Below are 15,117 nucleotides of genomic sequence, written 5' to 3' on the forward strand. Positions count from 1 at the left end.
ATTTTATAATTTGCAGCTGTGTAATAATGATAAATTAAAACTAATTAAAATTTAATTTTCCAGTACCTTGTAAGGCTTTGTTTATTTTTACGCAATTAACATTAAGTGGGATTGCATCTGACTATTAAATAAATAATATTTTAGAAATTGATTTTATGAAATTATTTGATAATGTTTAACTTTTTTTTAAGTCCTAATAAGCCACATATTAAATATCCCTTTTGAAGTCAAGCGTTCTGGCAGTTTTTATTTTTATATTTGCGCATTAGTTCTCATCCCTCTTATCAGAATACAATTTCATAATATTCTATCCATCCAGTAAGTAACTAACCTTTATGGCTGGACAGAAAATTTGAATCCAATTTTGCGGGTAGCTGTCAAAACGAATCAAAAGGGACATTTAACTCAAACGTTACGTTAAACCAAACGTTAAACCTTGCGTTAAACGTTAGTCACTTCCAATCCCGCTCACTAACAATGGGGCATGCGGTGTGCAGGAGCGAGACGTACTCCACGCTGCCGCCAGAGGGCATTGTTATCAACGCGATCGGCATTTCCGTGGTCGCAGTCGCCATACTCGTGCTGTACACCGTGCGCGGCACCGGCGGCTACCGCCTGCGCAAAGTCGCGCAACACCCCAGCTAAATAATTAAATATACTACGACTATCCGAATCCGACTTCTTGTATAACTGTATTATAATTTAACTGTATTCCCATAAGTTTATCTTTCAGTATTTACTATTTAGTATTTACCACTTGTGTTCCGTTTTCTGGATTGATGCTTGTTCAATGTTCATGGTCAATAAATTGTGTTGCGTTCGTGAATTATGAATGATTTGATATTCAATATTGTTATAGAGGAATTATGTAAATATTTGTTTGGTCGCTTCTGATTAATGAAGATATAAAATACATAATCGATGGTGAATATTCAATTATTAGGAAAATATAATTTTAAATTATTAAGCTCAATTTGTTGACTTTAGGTTAAACAAATTTTATCTCGATGAAATTATCTTGCGGTTGTGCGTTGTTCTATTTAAAAGATTATATACCTTTATCATTGTGTATTAATTCCGATATTATTTTATTATGGACTTTTTAATTATTGTATAAAGCATGTTTTAAAGGCTCGTTATCGTTGGCAAAACTATCGACGAGGTAATATAACTTGTGGAGCGCTGTAAGTTCTGTATTCATTGAGGTCCCAATTAAAGCTTCGATAACAATAATATAAGTATAAAATTGTTTAAGTAGGTGTAGGTATTTGCTGGCCGAGTAGGATTAAGGGGAGGAGTCCACCAAAACGCAGACAGATCTCTGGAGTGAACAAAATATATAAGAAACTACAATTATTTCTTTCCCGAGCAATTTAACATTAACAAGCAATTTAGTGGCCATATATTATTTAGGTACAGAGCTCAGTACCGTTATTTATAGGTGTAATGAATAAGACGCATAGAAGTAATATAATTTGTATATAATTTTACCCTAATGGATGTAATGTGCGAGTGTTTGATAGATGTAGTTTGTGACGGATTTGTAGCGTAAATATTTATTGATCGATAATGAGTAGTGCGACATTACAATATAACTAGTACCGTATACATATTGCGACTAACCATATAAAATCTATACGAATATTTCTGACAATTTTTAAAGTTTTTAACGTATTGCATGATTTCATAAAACTGCTATAAATTTAAAGTTTTATACGATATTTGGATGTAGTTCTACAATATTCTCTAAAAGTTAACGTATAAGTAAAGTGTTCAGGTTGCCAAATTCGATGTATCGTCTGGTAATACATATTTAATCATTAATTATAATACGTGTAGATGTTTAAATATAACTATAGGATAATGCTCAATGTATTTATACGCGGAGTAAACATTATTCCTTTGTGTAGACGATTGAGAGATTTTTCTATTATTTGGAACATTGTTTGTATTAAAATTTTTCTATATTGCATTCCATTTGTGAGTTGGACACTCAAAATATCGTTTTATGAAAATATACAATCCACACGAAGACTGTAATCTTAAGTAGAACGTGTATTATTAAATGTTATAAGTTTTGCTGAGATGCAGAATGTTTACAATTTTTAAAATATTTACAAACGAATATTTGGATCCCTTTGCAACATCGGGGCCAACTTTTGAGACATTTAGACACCTATTTTGGTTGTTATTCCAATTTAACTAGTTGTCTTTGCAATAAAACCAAACATGAAAGTACCTGCTTGTTACGTTGATATAAATATACAATATAAATAGTTTCAATAAATAATAGCTAATTATAATAGACTCTTATGTAAAACCAAAAGTTAAATAATGAATTCTTAAACGTTGTTTGAAATTTCCACAACTTGGATATAATTTCGTAACATTTGTTATGTTGATTACAGTTGTATTGGTTATTATGAATTTTATCACTGTTTTACAATTTTTAAATATTTATATGCATTCTTAATGGTACATTAAAATACATATTGTATGAATTGTTGTTGTTTCATTTGAATTCCTGATATACCCAAAATATGTCTACTTTTTAGTTATTACTTAACCAAAAAATATTTTATTTAATAGAATCCAAATGTACAAGAATACACGAAGGTAAGATACGATCGAAAATATATTAACTTAATTTTAGGTAAAATAATGAAACAAATCATTTCATAAGTAATATTATTTATTTGAATCGACACAGTAAACATAAAGCGATATGGAACAATTATTCAAGCTCACTGCAAATTAGGCATCTCACATTGGCATTTAAAAATAATTCTTATCATACAGGACATGATAATAATTAATAATGTTTTAAAACGTTATTACATAATATATCTCTCTCTTTCTCAACGAAATAAGTTCGAGCCTCAACCATCAGTTCTCTCATAACACTTTTTAAATCACTTGTGTAGTTTTGTCATTGATAAAGCGCCTCTAGTGGCCATTTTAAAAACTAAAATAATTATTGCAATAAAATTGTCAATAAACTTTTTTCAAAAGTACTACTCATCTTTTATATCAAGTCTATCGTAGGTATAGAGTAGGGATGTAACGATACATGACTTTGCCGATACGATACCGATACCGATATTTGTAGTAATGTATCGGCGATACCGATACCGATACCGATATCGATGGCTTGGTAGAAAAATAAATAGTGAATTATGCATAAAAAGTTACCAACATTTAACAGAGACAACTATTCGTATTCTTTTAAATAAAAATGCCAAATCAAAAAACAAAACCTTTTATTTTAGTATTATTATTTTACGAAGTCAGTTAAACTTTAAGTAATACACATACAATCAGTACCTAATAAAAGTTTACTATTGGTAGAGTTTTTTCAGAAAACAAAGTGCGCACGCGCGGGCGGTCTCCCGCATCGTTCATTGGGCGCGGATTTTTGAATTATTTGATATCAAAAAAATTGGTTGTTTGTAAAGTAGGTTTACGATCGAGATGTTTACGTGATAACATAATGCAGTGGCAGCGCTCGAGATGAAACGGGAGATCAGTCCGTCTCTCTCTCGTTATACCTGCGATCGCGCTCGTGAGGTTTTGGTGTGACACAAGTTTATGAACATGTCACCCGACTAAAACGATTTTAAAAACGTTATCACGTTAAAAATTAAAAAAATTCAAAATTATTTATTTCTTTCCTTTACAATTTACATAATACACTGGGGTAGATCCCTCTAAAAATAATAAAAAGTGCAAAAAAATCGCAGTCGGATGAAACCCATTAGAAAAGGAGGGGAATATGATGAAAATTAAAGGAAAAATAAATTACGGTCAACCCGAGTTCGGGAAGTGGGAGGGGGGAGCTTTTAAGAGAAAAAAAATGGTTTCTCTCGATTTCCGACAAAACTACAAGTCCTACGGAAAAAAGTTCAATGGCAAAGTTGTAGGTAATAAAAAGATCTACAACTTTTGTATTGACAATTTTTTCACATAACCTCAAAATTTAGGTGAAAAATTCAAAAAACCAAGTTTTTGGTTTTTTATTTTTATCTACTTCAAAATTTATTTTTTTCTACGAAATTTGGTGGAAACTTGCTTTATTATGTCCCAAATACACTGTAATTTATTTGATTGAAAATATTTATTTTTTCGCCTTATTTTGAATTAATACCAAAAAACAACCTAATTTTCAATCGAAAAGTCACCCGTCAAAATATCAGCTTTTTTCAAAAACTTGGGGAGCCTTTTATTCATTGAAATCTCTACTTTCATATGGTGTAAAAAAAATAAACCTTACCATAGTAAATGTTCTCAGGAAATGCATACAAACAGTGTCATAATTAGCTTTTACTAAATCAGGCACACTTCTCGAACTCTATATCTTCTCTTGTATCGGTTTTTCGGTAATATTTCAAAAGAAAAAAAATTATCTGTTCTAAGTATAATATTTTACAGCATATTCAAAAGCAAAATGATGTCGATAAAAACATCAGGTAGTTCGAGAAGTGTGCCTGATTTAGTAAAAGCTCATTTTCACACTGTTTGTATGCATTTCCTGAGAACATTTACTATGGTAATGTTTATTTTTTTTTACACCATATAAAAGTAGAGATTTCAATGAATAAAAGGCTCCCCAAGTTTTTGAAAAAAGCTGATATTTTGACGGGTGACTTTTCGATTGAAAATTAGGTTGTTTTTTTGGTATTAATTCAAAATATGGCGAAAAAATAAATATTTTCAGTCAAATAAATTACAGTGTATTTGGGACATAATAAAGCAAGTTTCCACCAAATTTCGTAGAAAAAAAAATAAATTTTGAAGTAGATAAAAATAAAAAACCAAAAACTTGGTTTTTTGAATTTTTCACCTAAATTTTGAGGTTATGTGAAAAAATTGTCAATACAAAAGTTGTAGATCTTTTTATTACCTACAACTTTGCGATTGAAGTTTTTTCCGTAGGACTTGTAGTTTTGTCGGAAATCAAGAGAAACCATTTTTTTCTCTTAAAAGCTCCCCCCTCCCACTTCCCGAACTCGGATTGACCGTAATTTATTTTTCCTTTAATTTTCATCATATTCCCCTCCTTTTCTAATGGGTTTCATCCGACTGCGATTTTTTTTTGTTTCAAAAATTATCTACTCTAGTCTATAAACAAATTTGTGATTGGAACACTCCTAGTAAGCAAATAAAATGCTTGTGTCAGGAGGTTCCGCTCTTCCTTAAGACTATTACAGAAACAGAAATAAAACAATATGAATGAATACAATGCAAAAACATAAAAGAAAAGAAAGAATTTAATAAAAATATCGGTATCGGTTGATTTATTATCGGCGATACCGATATATCGGCTTGCCGATATATCGGCCGATATATCGGTATCGGTATCGGTATCGTTACATCCCTAGTATAGAGGTATCCATACATACAAACAAGATTAAAAATATTGTATTATTAGTAACTAGCTGTGCTCCGCGGTTTTTGCCACATTGCTCCGCTTCTTGTGGTTTTTGCGAGATCATTATGCGCTAATAGCTGTCGAGATTAGCGCGTTCAAACAAACGAACTCTCAGCTTTATAATATTCGTATAGATGTGACAAAATATGATTACAATAATTGAAATTAAAGGTCATGGTCACACCGTCTCATTTACTTTCTTCCAATGATTCTTTCAATCCCTCAATCATAATATGTATCTAATCGACGTTATAAATAGCCAATGTGAGAATCTATATATCCATACACTTACTTGAAAACTGTTTCTAAATGTAGAGAAAAAATACAATCATTGTAACATTACATGCATCACAGGACAAATTACCACAGATAATTAAATGCATCAATATCCACAGATACACATCTAATATTTACACTAGCAAGAATTAGAGATAATAAAATTTGGCACGACGATTGTCGTTAATATTAAAAACAGTATTAAAATATGTGTTTTACGTTCGTTAAGAGTTGATAATTTTACGAAGAATTTTGTAATAAATCTGTCGCTAATTTGAAAATGTTAAACTTGTATTTATATATTTTTGCAACTCTCGTCAAATAAGCTTTTATTGTAAATATTTTTTCAATATCATCAAAAGATTTCGAATTATTAAACTTTGATAAACGTAATCGATAAAGCTATAATAAAATATTTATTGAATAAAATATTAATCGAGGAAAAAATGCACCTTATTTTACACATATCTAAGTCTTTCTATTACTTATTTAAGATTTTTTCCATTTTAATATTAATAACGTTTTCTACTGGGACTAGATTCAGATATTTGTTAAAGGAGAAAATATTTGCTACAACAATGTTTAATAAATAGGTTATTTCAATTTTCTTATACTTTATTTGTAGATGAAAATATGATGTCTATGTTTTATAATCTGAATCGAAAATATTATTTTTTTAACCCTGATGATTGGTCGGTGGTAAGTAAGCAAATGTTACATTTAATATAATTGAATAAATTTCACAATTTCACTATCTACGTTATAACTTTTTAAAAAGAAAACCTTTAAATTTTTATGATCATTAAAAATATAACGATTACACATACGCATACATATAATATAATTGTTACAGTTTTTCATCACATATATAGTTCATATTTTTAAGCTATTGCATAGCTTCTATCGCGGGCCTTGAGCGCGGGGACCGAATCGAGAAATTCCGTAACGAAAAAACCTCACCCTCCCCACTCCGACGGGCGCGGAGGTGTGGCTTGAAGGCATAGCATGCAATAGCTTTACCGCGGCAGTCCCCGAGTGCCACACGTCTTAATTAACAAACAAGATAAATGATTGTGCAATAAATGCTATTAATTTGAATAAAATACTATACATTTGATTTTAAATAAAGCCATCTAGTCCTTAACCAAACAATACTGTTAACCCAACTACAATAATATTTTGTTTATTTAAAATTCAACCGATAAACATGATAGTACATTTTTTATTTATTTTTATTTTGAATGTTGAATTTTAATAAATTAAACAAAATATTTTCAATATGCTCATAACTGAATAATACTTTACACTGATTTAAACTTGAGTAACATTTTGAGTATTCATCAATAAATAATCAACTTAATATTAAAAATAAGTAGAAATACTATTATCACTAAATTATAACGTACTGAGATTTCTCGCACAATTCATATCAAATGAATATAATAGTAATATAATGATACTAAATAATTCAGGCCATATTTTTAAGTCAATGTTTAGAGTAACCGTTAACTATGTATGTTTAATTTTAGGCCTTTTTCAGAATTACAAATATTACATAAGAAAATAACAGATAAATTATCACCATGACTATGTGTGTAGTTTAAATTTAAACAATCTTTGGTGCAATGATGGCACGACCCAAGGCGTCAAAGACTTTTACGCTACATGCATTGAATAAATTAAGTAACCAAGTGTAATATTATAATTTATAATAGATGTATAAAACAAATATTCTGTACAACGAATGTATTCCGTTATTTTAGAATTTTGTTGTCGTCTTATTTTATTTGCTGTCGGTACATTAGAAGCGACAACAAATAAATCCATAAAATGTCTCGTTATTGAACGGAAAAATATTTTTTTTGAAGAAATTAATATCTATTACTATAAACTATTTAAAATAAGTTCAATAAAACCTGCTACCTAATACCTAAATAAATGCAATCATTTTGTGCAATTTGCAATCAATATTAAAATAGTCAAGTTAGCTGCTTTTTTATCACTAGTGCAAATACGTAATATTGAAAAAATCTATCCATAATAATATGACAGTTAATCATAATCTATATACATATTTAGTAAAATATCGAATCAAATTTTACACATTTTTTACTTAGTTTACTACATATTTAGTTGATATTTTTAAGAATTTATTTTTTATGAAAAATATTTAAATCTATTCTTTATTTATTTCCTTGAACATAATTATGTTAAATTTTTAAACATCAATTCTATCTGAGTCTTGATGATTTTATTATAAGCAATTAGGCCGATGAAATTGAGTTGATTTACTATTGATTGTAATAAATTAGTTTTAAATGCAATTATGGGATATATGTTTTTATAAGAGTGTAAGGAGGACGCAGAACATAATAATATGTTACTATAAATGCCAAGTAAAATAATTAATTTTACATAAGTCTAGTTGGAACTTTAATTTTTTCCTTCAGTTATATAAAGTTCGTAATACAAGTAACTTCAGTTATTTCCTTTGGTTCTAACTCTTTAAAGAAATGGATATCAAGAATTAAAACTTTAAAAAAAAAACGTCTTTGGATATTATTTGAATGACTTAATTAGTAGGCATATTTAAACAATGTAAACACACATCTTAGTATCAATTTTCATACGGAATAAATATTTAAGTCAAGAACTTTAGACACACGAGATCATTTTGTAAGTAAACACTACATAATTGCATGCATAACTATTATTAGGTAAATTGTTTTAACTATCCTTTGTAACAGAATATTTTATAGACTATAATACATCCGTCAATATTCAATCAAATATATACTATAGCCAATCTTAGGTTAGCCAAATAAGGCCTTTATAAGTTATAACCGTTAAAGTCAAATGAAACTGCTGTTATATGCGTAAAATTTGCCTTGAATATGACTTACTAACAATAATTAAATTTTGGAAAATTTTAACGATTTTTCAATAATATTTTGAATCCAGCCATCTTTTCTTCATGCCAATGATATGGACTACCATTACTAACATTTAATATTGAGAATTTAAGACTTTCTTAAAAGTGAAATACATCATCAAACACGGAACATTACACAAATCCTTGTAATCTACACAACGTTCATAACCCGTAAGATTTATCTAACAAACGATATTATTCTTTCATTATCCACCACATAACATACCTTTCAGTTTCACACAGAAATTTAATGTGCGCAATTTCTTTCTTACTTATTACGAATCCAAAACTCTTGGACATTACCGTCATAAAACTGTATCCCTAGAATTTCTACCAGAGAAATAATCAGTTAATTTATATCAAATCTAATACTTCTGTCACATACCTTTAACACAATTTTAATGTGCGCAATTTCTTTCCATACTACATACCAACTGTATTTCTGAACACAATTTCCAACAGTACCACAATACTTTTTAACCCTAGAATCTCCATCTAAGAAACTATCAGTTAGCTTTTACATTCTCCGTCAAAGAAACTACCAATTAGTTTAGTTTAACTTCTGGCCCTAACACACCAAGTCCTGACTATAATTGAACACCAAACACCTACCTACCGTTCCAGACTATTCTAGAAACTTTTAGGCCTTGAAGAACTGTGGGAATTCGTTGGAAATAGCCCTCACTAATGCCTGATCTTCCCGGCTACTGTCTCCTTCTTCGCAAAAGATTCTCGCAAAACATCGCAAGAGATCGTCGCGACGGTGCAAGTGGGTTCCGTACTCTGTGTTGCGGATTATGCCTTGGAGAACTTTCAGGTATTGTTGACGGCGCTGAAATTTTTGAGGGGGTTATTTTAATGTGTTTTTGAAGTGAAACTTCTTTATCGGGGTTGGAAAAAAATTGAGTGTAACATTTTTTCGTTACGCGCCATCTTGTTTTTATCCCTACCACGCGTGATTGACGTATTTCTGTAAAGTTGCACATAGTAAATTATTTTTTGAAAAATAAGGTCATAAAGAAGTTTCACTTCTTACGTGTGTATACTAGTACACGCACACATTTTTTTTAAATATATTTTATGTGAACCTCGAAGTAGGCTTTCTGAAGGTATGATTGTGATTACTAATTGAGTCACTGTAAAGATGTCACTGTGAAGATGTTAGTCGGGTCTAAATTTTCGGGCATTAATAATGTGAAATAATATTTTAATTTATATAGATTAAGCAATGTTTATTATAAGCTGTATATTTATTTATAAATTAATAAAACTGTTATTTGATAGTTAAAAAAAAAAAACAATTTTATAGAGATTTATTATGATAAATTAAACATAATTACCGGATCCCCTGGCGACAAGTCGGCCAACTGTCGCACGATAATATCAATGGCGACTTTCACGTCATTTGTGTAGAAATGGTCGGCAGTTTTCTTGCGACTGAAGAGATCTATCACCAGTTTGAGCACTGAGTGCGTCGGCGCAGGCTCGTGGTCGAATATGCGGACGGGATCCTCTGTAATATCATGATATTTTAATTATTTCGAAATAGGAGCACTTACATTTTAATGTTTTTTTCCATACTAAATAATTAACAGTGAAAATAATACTGGTTGCATTTGAAATGGTAGGTGGATAATTAAGATTGAAGAAAAAATATGTTTGTAATTTACGAAACGAAACCACAGACGAAACACTATATTTGTTTCCCGGAATACAACATTGAAAGCCCACATTACGAAATGACACATTTTTTTATTGAATAAGGCTAGTTTCTACATTTCCAAAAGGTATATTAGAAATAGGTTATCGCACAATCAACAGTATAAGTACGAAACAAAATTTCAATTTGTTTATTAATTTTTGTAACTACCCACATATTGTTTTACTCACCCTCACGATTGAGCAGCAGCAGAATCTTTTCACAGAAGGTCTTAGCGTTATCCATTGTCTCGAGCGCATTCAGTAGAATGTTCTCGAAGGGATTGTCGAACTGCAAGTTGTATGCGAGTAGAAGAGTTAGGAACAAATCTGGTATTTGCTCATCTACGTCTGTTTCTGGTGGGCTTTCGATCAGTTCTAGAAGGAATTGAGCGAACTCGACGCCTAGTTGTTCTGAAATCGAGAAAAAAAAATAATTTCACATAATTTTGAGAGTCTGAAATGTGTAATATATCAGAAAGTGTATTTATCTAGGAACAGATTTATTATCCGTCCGATGGCTAGCGGGCACGCATGTCACGGGCGACTTTCGCAGGAAGAGCAACTTTTTACATAATGGAGACGACACCGCCTACATCACTTATGTTCCGCTCAACATACGCCATATGGCGTAACTGCACGCTCATTTATTATTTGTTTTAAAGTGAAACGCATCAAATATGCCTTCGTGTGTGTTACGATATTGCACAAATAATACAAATAATACGGAAAAGTGCAAAGGAATAACTTTTATCGGTAAGTACCTAACTAGATAATAATTTTTAAAACTTAGTTAGAGCAAAAAAATGGCGCACAGATTTTGTTCGTGGTGTCTCCTCCATACGTAGTAATATTATCTCAATGTTTTTTATTCTTTGTTTGAAACTCACCAAAGTGCGTGATCGGCAAGCGGTCGCCCATAGACAGAACCATAGACAACAATAACGCCGAGTGTGACAGGCGGCTGACGGCCCGTGGGTTGTCTCGCATGTCACGTGCTATTTCCGCGTGTAACACAGCTTTTGTTTTTTTCATTATTCTTTTTTTGAAACTCACCAAAGTGCGTGATTGGCAAGCGGTCGCCCATAGATAGCACCATAGACAACAATAATGCTGAGTGTGACAGGCGGCTGACAGCTCGTGGGTTGTCGCGCATGTCACGTGCTATTTCCGCGTGTAACACAGCTTTTGTTTTTTTCATTATTCTTTTTTTGAAACTCACCAAAGTGCGTGATTGGCAAGCGGTCGCCCATAGATAGCACCATAGACAACAATAATGCTGAGTGTGACAGGCGGCTGACAGCTCGTGGGTTGTCGCGCATGTCACGTGCTATTTCCGCGGGTAAAGCTGATAGAGCGAGCGTCGCTAATGCGGTGCGTTCCAGCCCGCACATTACGCCGAATGCCTGTGAGTTGGTGGATTAATAGGTGCAACAGATTATAAACGCATAAATCAAAAATATCTCTTAAAATATTCAAGAATAATTTTACTTTATACTGGTGAAAGAATTTTCAATTTTTTTGCAGTAATTTATGATTTCATCCACTAAACCGAATTTTCCTGTCTATTTTTATGCAGGCAGGATAGCTTATAATAAAAAATAAAAATAAAATATTTTGTGTAGAGAAGTTTGGAACAACAATAAAAAAAACCTAAAAATCCTTCCTTATAATGTAGATAATTATGATCCAATAAATACCTGTAGCAATAGTTGTCTAAGTGGCCAACGAGTTTCCATCTGGTAATACTGCACAAGGGTTGAGACATAGGCATAACGATGGCTGCTCAACACATGCTGCGATATGTTCACGTCTGCGTTTGACTGTGAAATAAATTTAATTATTCATCAAATTTGGCACATTTCTGAACAGGAATAAAGGTGCCCGAAATATTTATTCAGATAAAAAATATGTGTATTTCAAATGTAGATTTGTGCGAAATTATAAATATAAAAAAATTAAGACTTTTGAAAATCAAACTGTTAGTACATACTATAATAATAGTTACCTAAGAGCAATAAAGCTATGGTATTTTAAAAATATTTGAATCTGACTTAAAAATTGCATTGTTCGGTTTTATGACTATTATGTGGTAATAATATGTTACAAACAATAGAGCTTTGTTAAATAATGAATATAATAAAAATAATATATTTGAATAGAATAGTTTTAAACTCTTGGGTGAGTTGGGGCGCGGTAAAATCCCGTCGCGTGTAAACAAACAATATTATTTATAATTATTCAATTCTGATAACTACAATTTCCTCATGCATAAGTAATAATTGTAATAAAATATCTTATCAATATTCATATCATATAAGTAGTAATATGTGTCATATTACTGATCTTATATCTTATAATGTTTACTAAGAAAATTATGACTCCTAAGTCCTCAGCCATTACTGATGATTAAAATAAATGCATTTATAGTGATTATATTATATAGAAATCCAACATAAATCAAGCAAAAGTAAAATTGGAAAAAAATCACTCAGCTTCACAGATATTCTTGAAAAAAAGAAGCATATCTTTATTTAAAAGAAAATCAGCAAGCTGTTACAAAGACTTTCACAATTCTTATTTACTGTAAATTGCACATTTCAAAAAATATGTGTTCATTATTTATATTGTGCAAACAATATATCTAAATCAAAAACGTATTAATATCCTTACCATCACAGATATCAATTCCAGAAGCTGCGTCTGAATATCATGTGCATCGTCATGCAACGCCCATCCCCTTTGCTGAGCGTCATTCGCGGCTTTCGACAAGGAGTTTAGTGCCGTCATCATTCGTAAAGCATCGGGAGCGGCATCTATAGCATTCTTGGGGCATGTGATGTTGCTATTCGCTTCTCGGAGTAACGCATCGATGATTGATCGAGCGGCACCGCCGGGAAGAAATTCCTTAAAATTTAATATAGATTTATATGGATACTCGTTGTTTTATAACTAGTTGTTGAGTGTGTTGATTGAGTCAATAGAAACACTACATTAGTTACATCTATGGTTAAAGGCATTTATTTCTCAAAAGATTACATTTAATCAATCCTCTATTTCACTATTAAAAACATACAACAGTCAACAAGAAAACTTAAAAGAAACTTTATGAAAGACATTTTATATTTTACCCTACAAGAGCTTATTTCATTAGCAAATTGAATGTAGATGTAATAAGTATTTGTAATATGCCTATACCAACCCGCAGAGAAATCAGAACAGTCTCCACAGCTACTCTGGACATTTCATGACTAAGCTGCGTCTCGCGTCGAACAGCCTGCACAATCTCATAAATTGCATTGGGCTTTATGCTCTCACTACTATCCTGACTGTCATCCTGGTTGTCAGTATCAGATGATACTTGGTTGGAAGTTGATTTGATCATTGAATCTTTTCTTTTTTCATCGTCATCTGTTGGAAAAGATATGACAAAAATAAAAATTGTTTATTAATATTTCATGTAACTATTATAGCTTAAATTATTTATCAAGAGTTGATATATACTTACTACAATAACTATTTAAATATGTTTTAATATTTTGTTGTTAGCTGGATATTTGAGTAATCAAGAATACTATAATATTTACCTTTTGCACTGCTGTTTAAAGACCTTGTTGGTGAATCTCTTTCCTCTGAGAGATGTTGCTGGGAAACAACTGGGCGAAGATCAAATGACGGAGACACTCCATTAGGAGGTGTACTGTCATCTAAGCGCGGCGGAGGCTTTGGTGCTTGTTGCTTTTTATGAGGCTTTACCAATACTTGTATTTGCTTCTTCTTCTCACTCAATCTAGCTAATAATTCCTGCTTTTGTGCCATTGTTGTGTCATTCACATTTTTTATACAATCACTCAGAAATCCCAAGAAGAACTCTGGATCAACCTGTTTTAAAAGCGCGTGAATGTAATATAACTCTTCGAACATTGTGTTAATTGAGATAATAGATTTTTACCTTGACCGCAGCCACATAGTTAGATGGTACAAAACCAACTTGACCTTTCCTATTAATTACATGCCACCAATTCCTCTGTTTAGTATTAGTTTGCTGAAGATAGAAATATTCGCCCTCACAGAAACTTAACGTTTTCGCTAAAGTCGCTTCGAAATCGTAAAGGGATTTGAGCATTTCCAAGTCCTCTGAAATTTAATAAACTCGTTACATGTAACATAACATAGTGTTCATCTGCATGATGCTAAGAAATATAAAATGAAACTTTTAATATATTAATAATATTGATTGAATATTACCCATATTTTGTCCGTCACCCATGATGGCCAGTTCCAAATACACTGTATGTCCTAATTCATCACTCGTTATTATACGGAGTTGCTTATTATTTTTTATTCGGTTCCTTATTGTTTATATTTCAGTGTGGTATTCAAATAGAATAAATTTGTAGAAATTTATCATCGATACCAACCTTTGACAAATAGAATTTTATTTCTGACATTGACATTCAATTCTACTATTTGTGGAATAGGCAAAATACACAGATCTATCAAGTAGATCTGTGGCAAAATAGGGTTCCCAATTCCTGTTATAAATCTCTTTTAGAAATGTCTATGCCACAATCTATGCGACACTTTAATGCGACAGCTCAGTAACAAAAACCAAATTGTTTGAAAAACAGACTATAGTGATGATCATTAAAATTCGCCTGCTTTGTCCAGAATTTAACAAAATATGGTACTTTCCTCGAAAACCACTCTATCCATTTAAAAACAACATCGCAACATATCCGTTGAGAAGTTTTAAAGATAATCTAAGCATACATGGGGACAA

General features: G+C 31.4%; 2 protein-coding genes across 2 annotated transcripts in view; one reads left to right on the forward strand and one right to left on the reverse strand.

Annotated features, from left to right (window-relative positions):
- The window catches only part of LOC149905961 (plasma membrane ascorbate-dependent reductase CYBRD1-like), a 30,319-nt gene extending 27,817 nt beyond the window's left edge, over window positions 1-2,502 (forward strand). Inside the window, exon 5 of the mRNA XM_090105086.1 lies at window positions 498-2,502. Within this exon, the coding sequence (XP_089961212.1) occupies window positions 498-645 (148 nt within the window). The 3' untranslated portion in view covers window positions 646-2,502. The remainder of the gene's footprint in view (window positions 1-497) is intronic.
- A 5,755-nt stretch (window positions 2,503-8,257) lies between these two features.
- Window positions 8,258-14,692, reverse strand: LOC149905962 (NCK-interacting protein with SH3 domain). The gene is made up of 10 exons (XM_090105539.1): window positions 14,583-14,692; window positions 14,287-14,471; window positions 13,922-14,216; window positions 13,537-13,745; window positions 13,008-13,241; window positions 12,035-12,157; window positions 11,557-11,740; window positions 10,527-10,748; window positions 9,977-10,149; window positions 8,258-9,468 (listed from the first exon to the last, which is right to left on the reverse strand). Exons 1-10 carry the CDS (start codon window positions 14,602-14,604, stop codon window positions 9,277-9,279), a joined length of 1,839 nt encoding a protein of 612 aa, XP_089961665.1. The 5' UTR covers window positions 14,605-14,692; the 3' UTR covers window positions 8,258-9,276.
- Between the last annotated feature and the right edge of the window lie 425 nt (window positions 14,693-15,117).

This window comes from Colias eurytheme, chromosome 9 (assembly GCF_061535395.1).
Source record: "Colias eurytheme isolate Ceu_HAF_F1 chromosome 9, ilColEury1 Martin Lab GWU primary, whole genome shotgun sequence".
In the NCBI taxonomy this organism is placed as follows: domain Eukaryota; kingdom Metazoa; phylum Arthropoda; class Insecta; order Lepidoptera; family Pieridae; genus Colias; species Colias eurytheme.

Coding starts and splice junctions, on each gene's coding strand:
- LOC149905962 (XM_090105539.1), bottom strand. CDS start 14,604: ATGGGTGACGGACAAAATATGG. Junction 14,472..14,582: donor GGGTGACGGACAAAATATGG/GTAATATTCAAT, acceptor ATTAAATTTCAG/AGGACTTGGAAATGCTCAAA. Junction 14,217..14,286: donor ACTATGTGGCTGCGGTCAAG/GTAAAAATCTAT, acceptor CTTTTAAAACAG/GTTGATCCAGAGTTCTTCTT.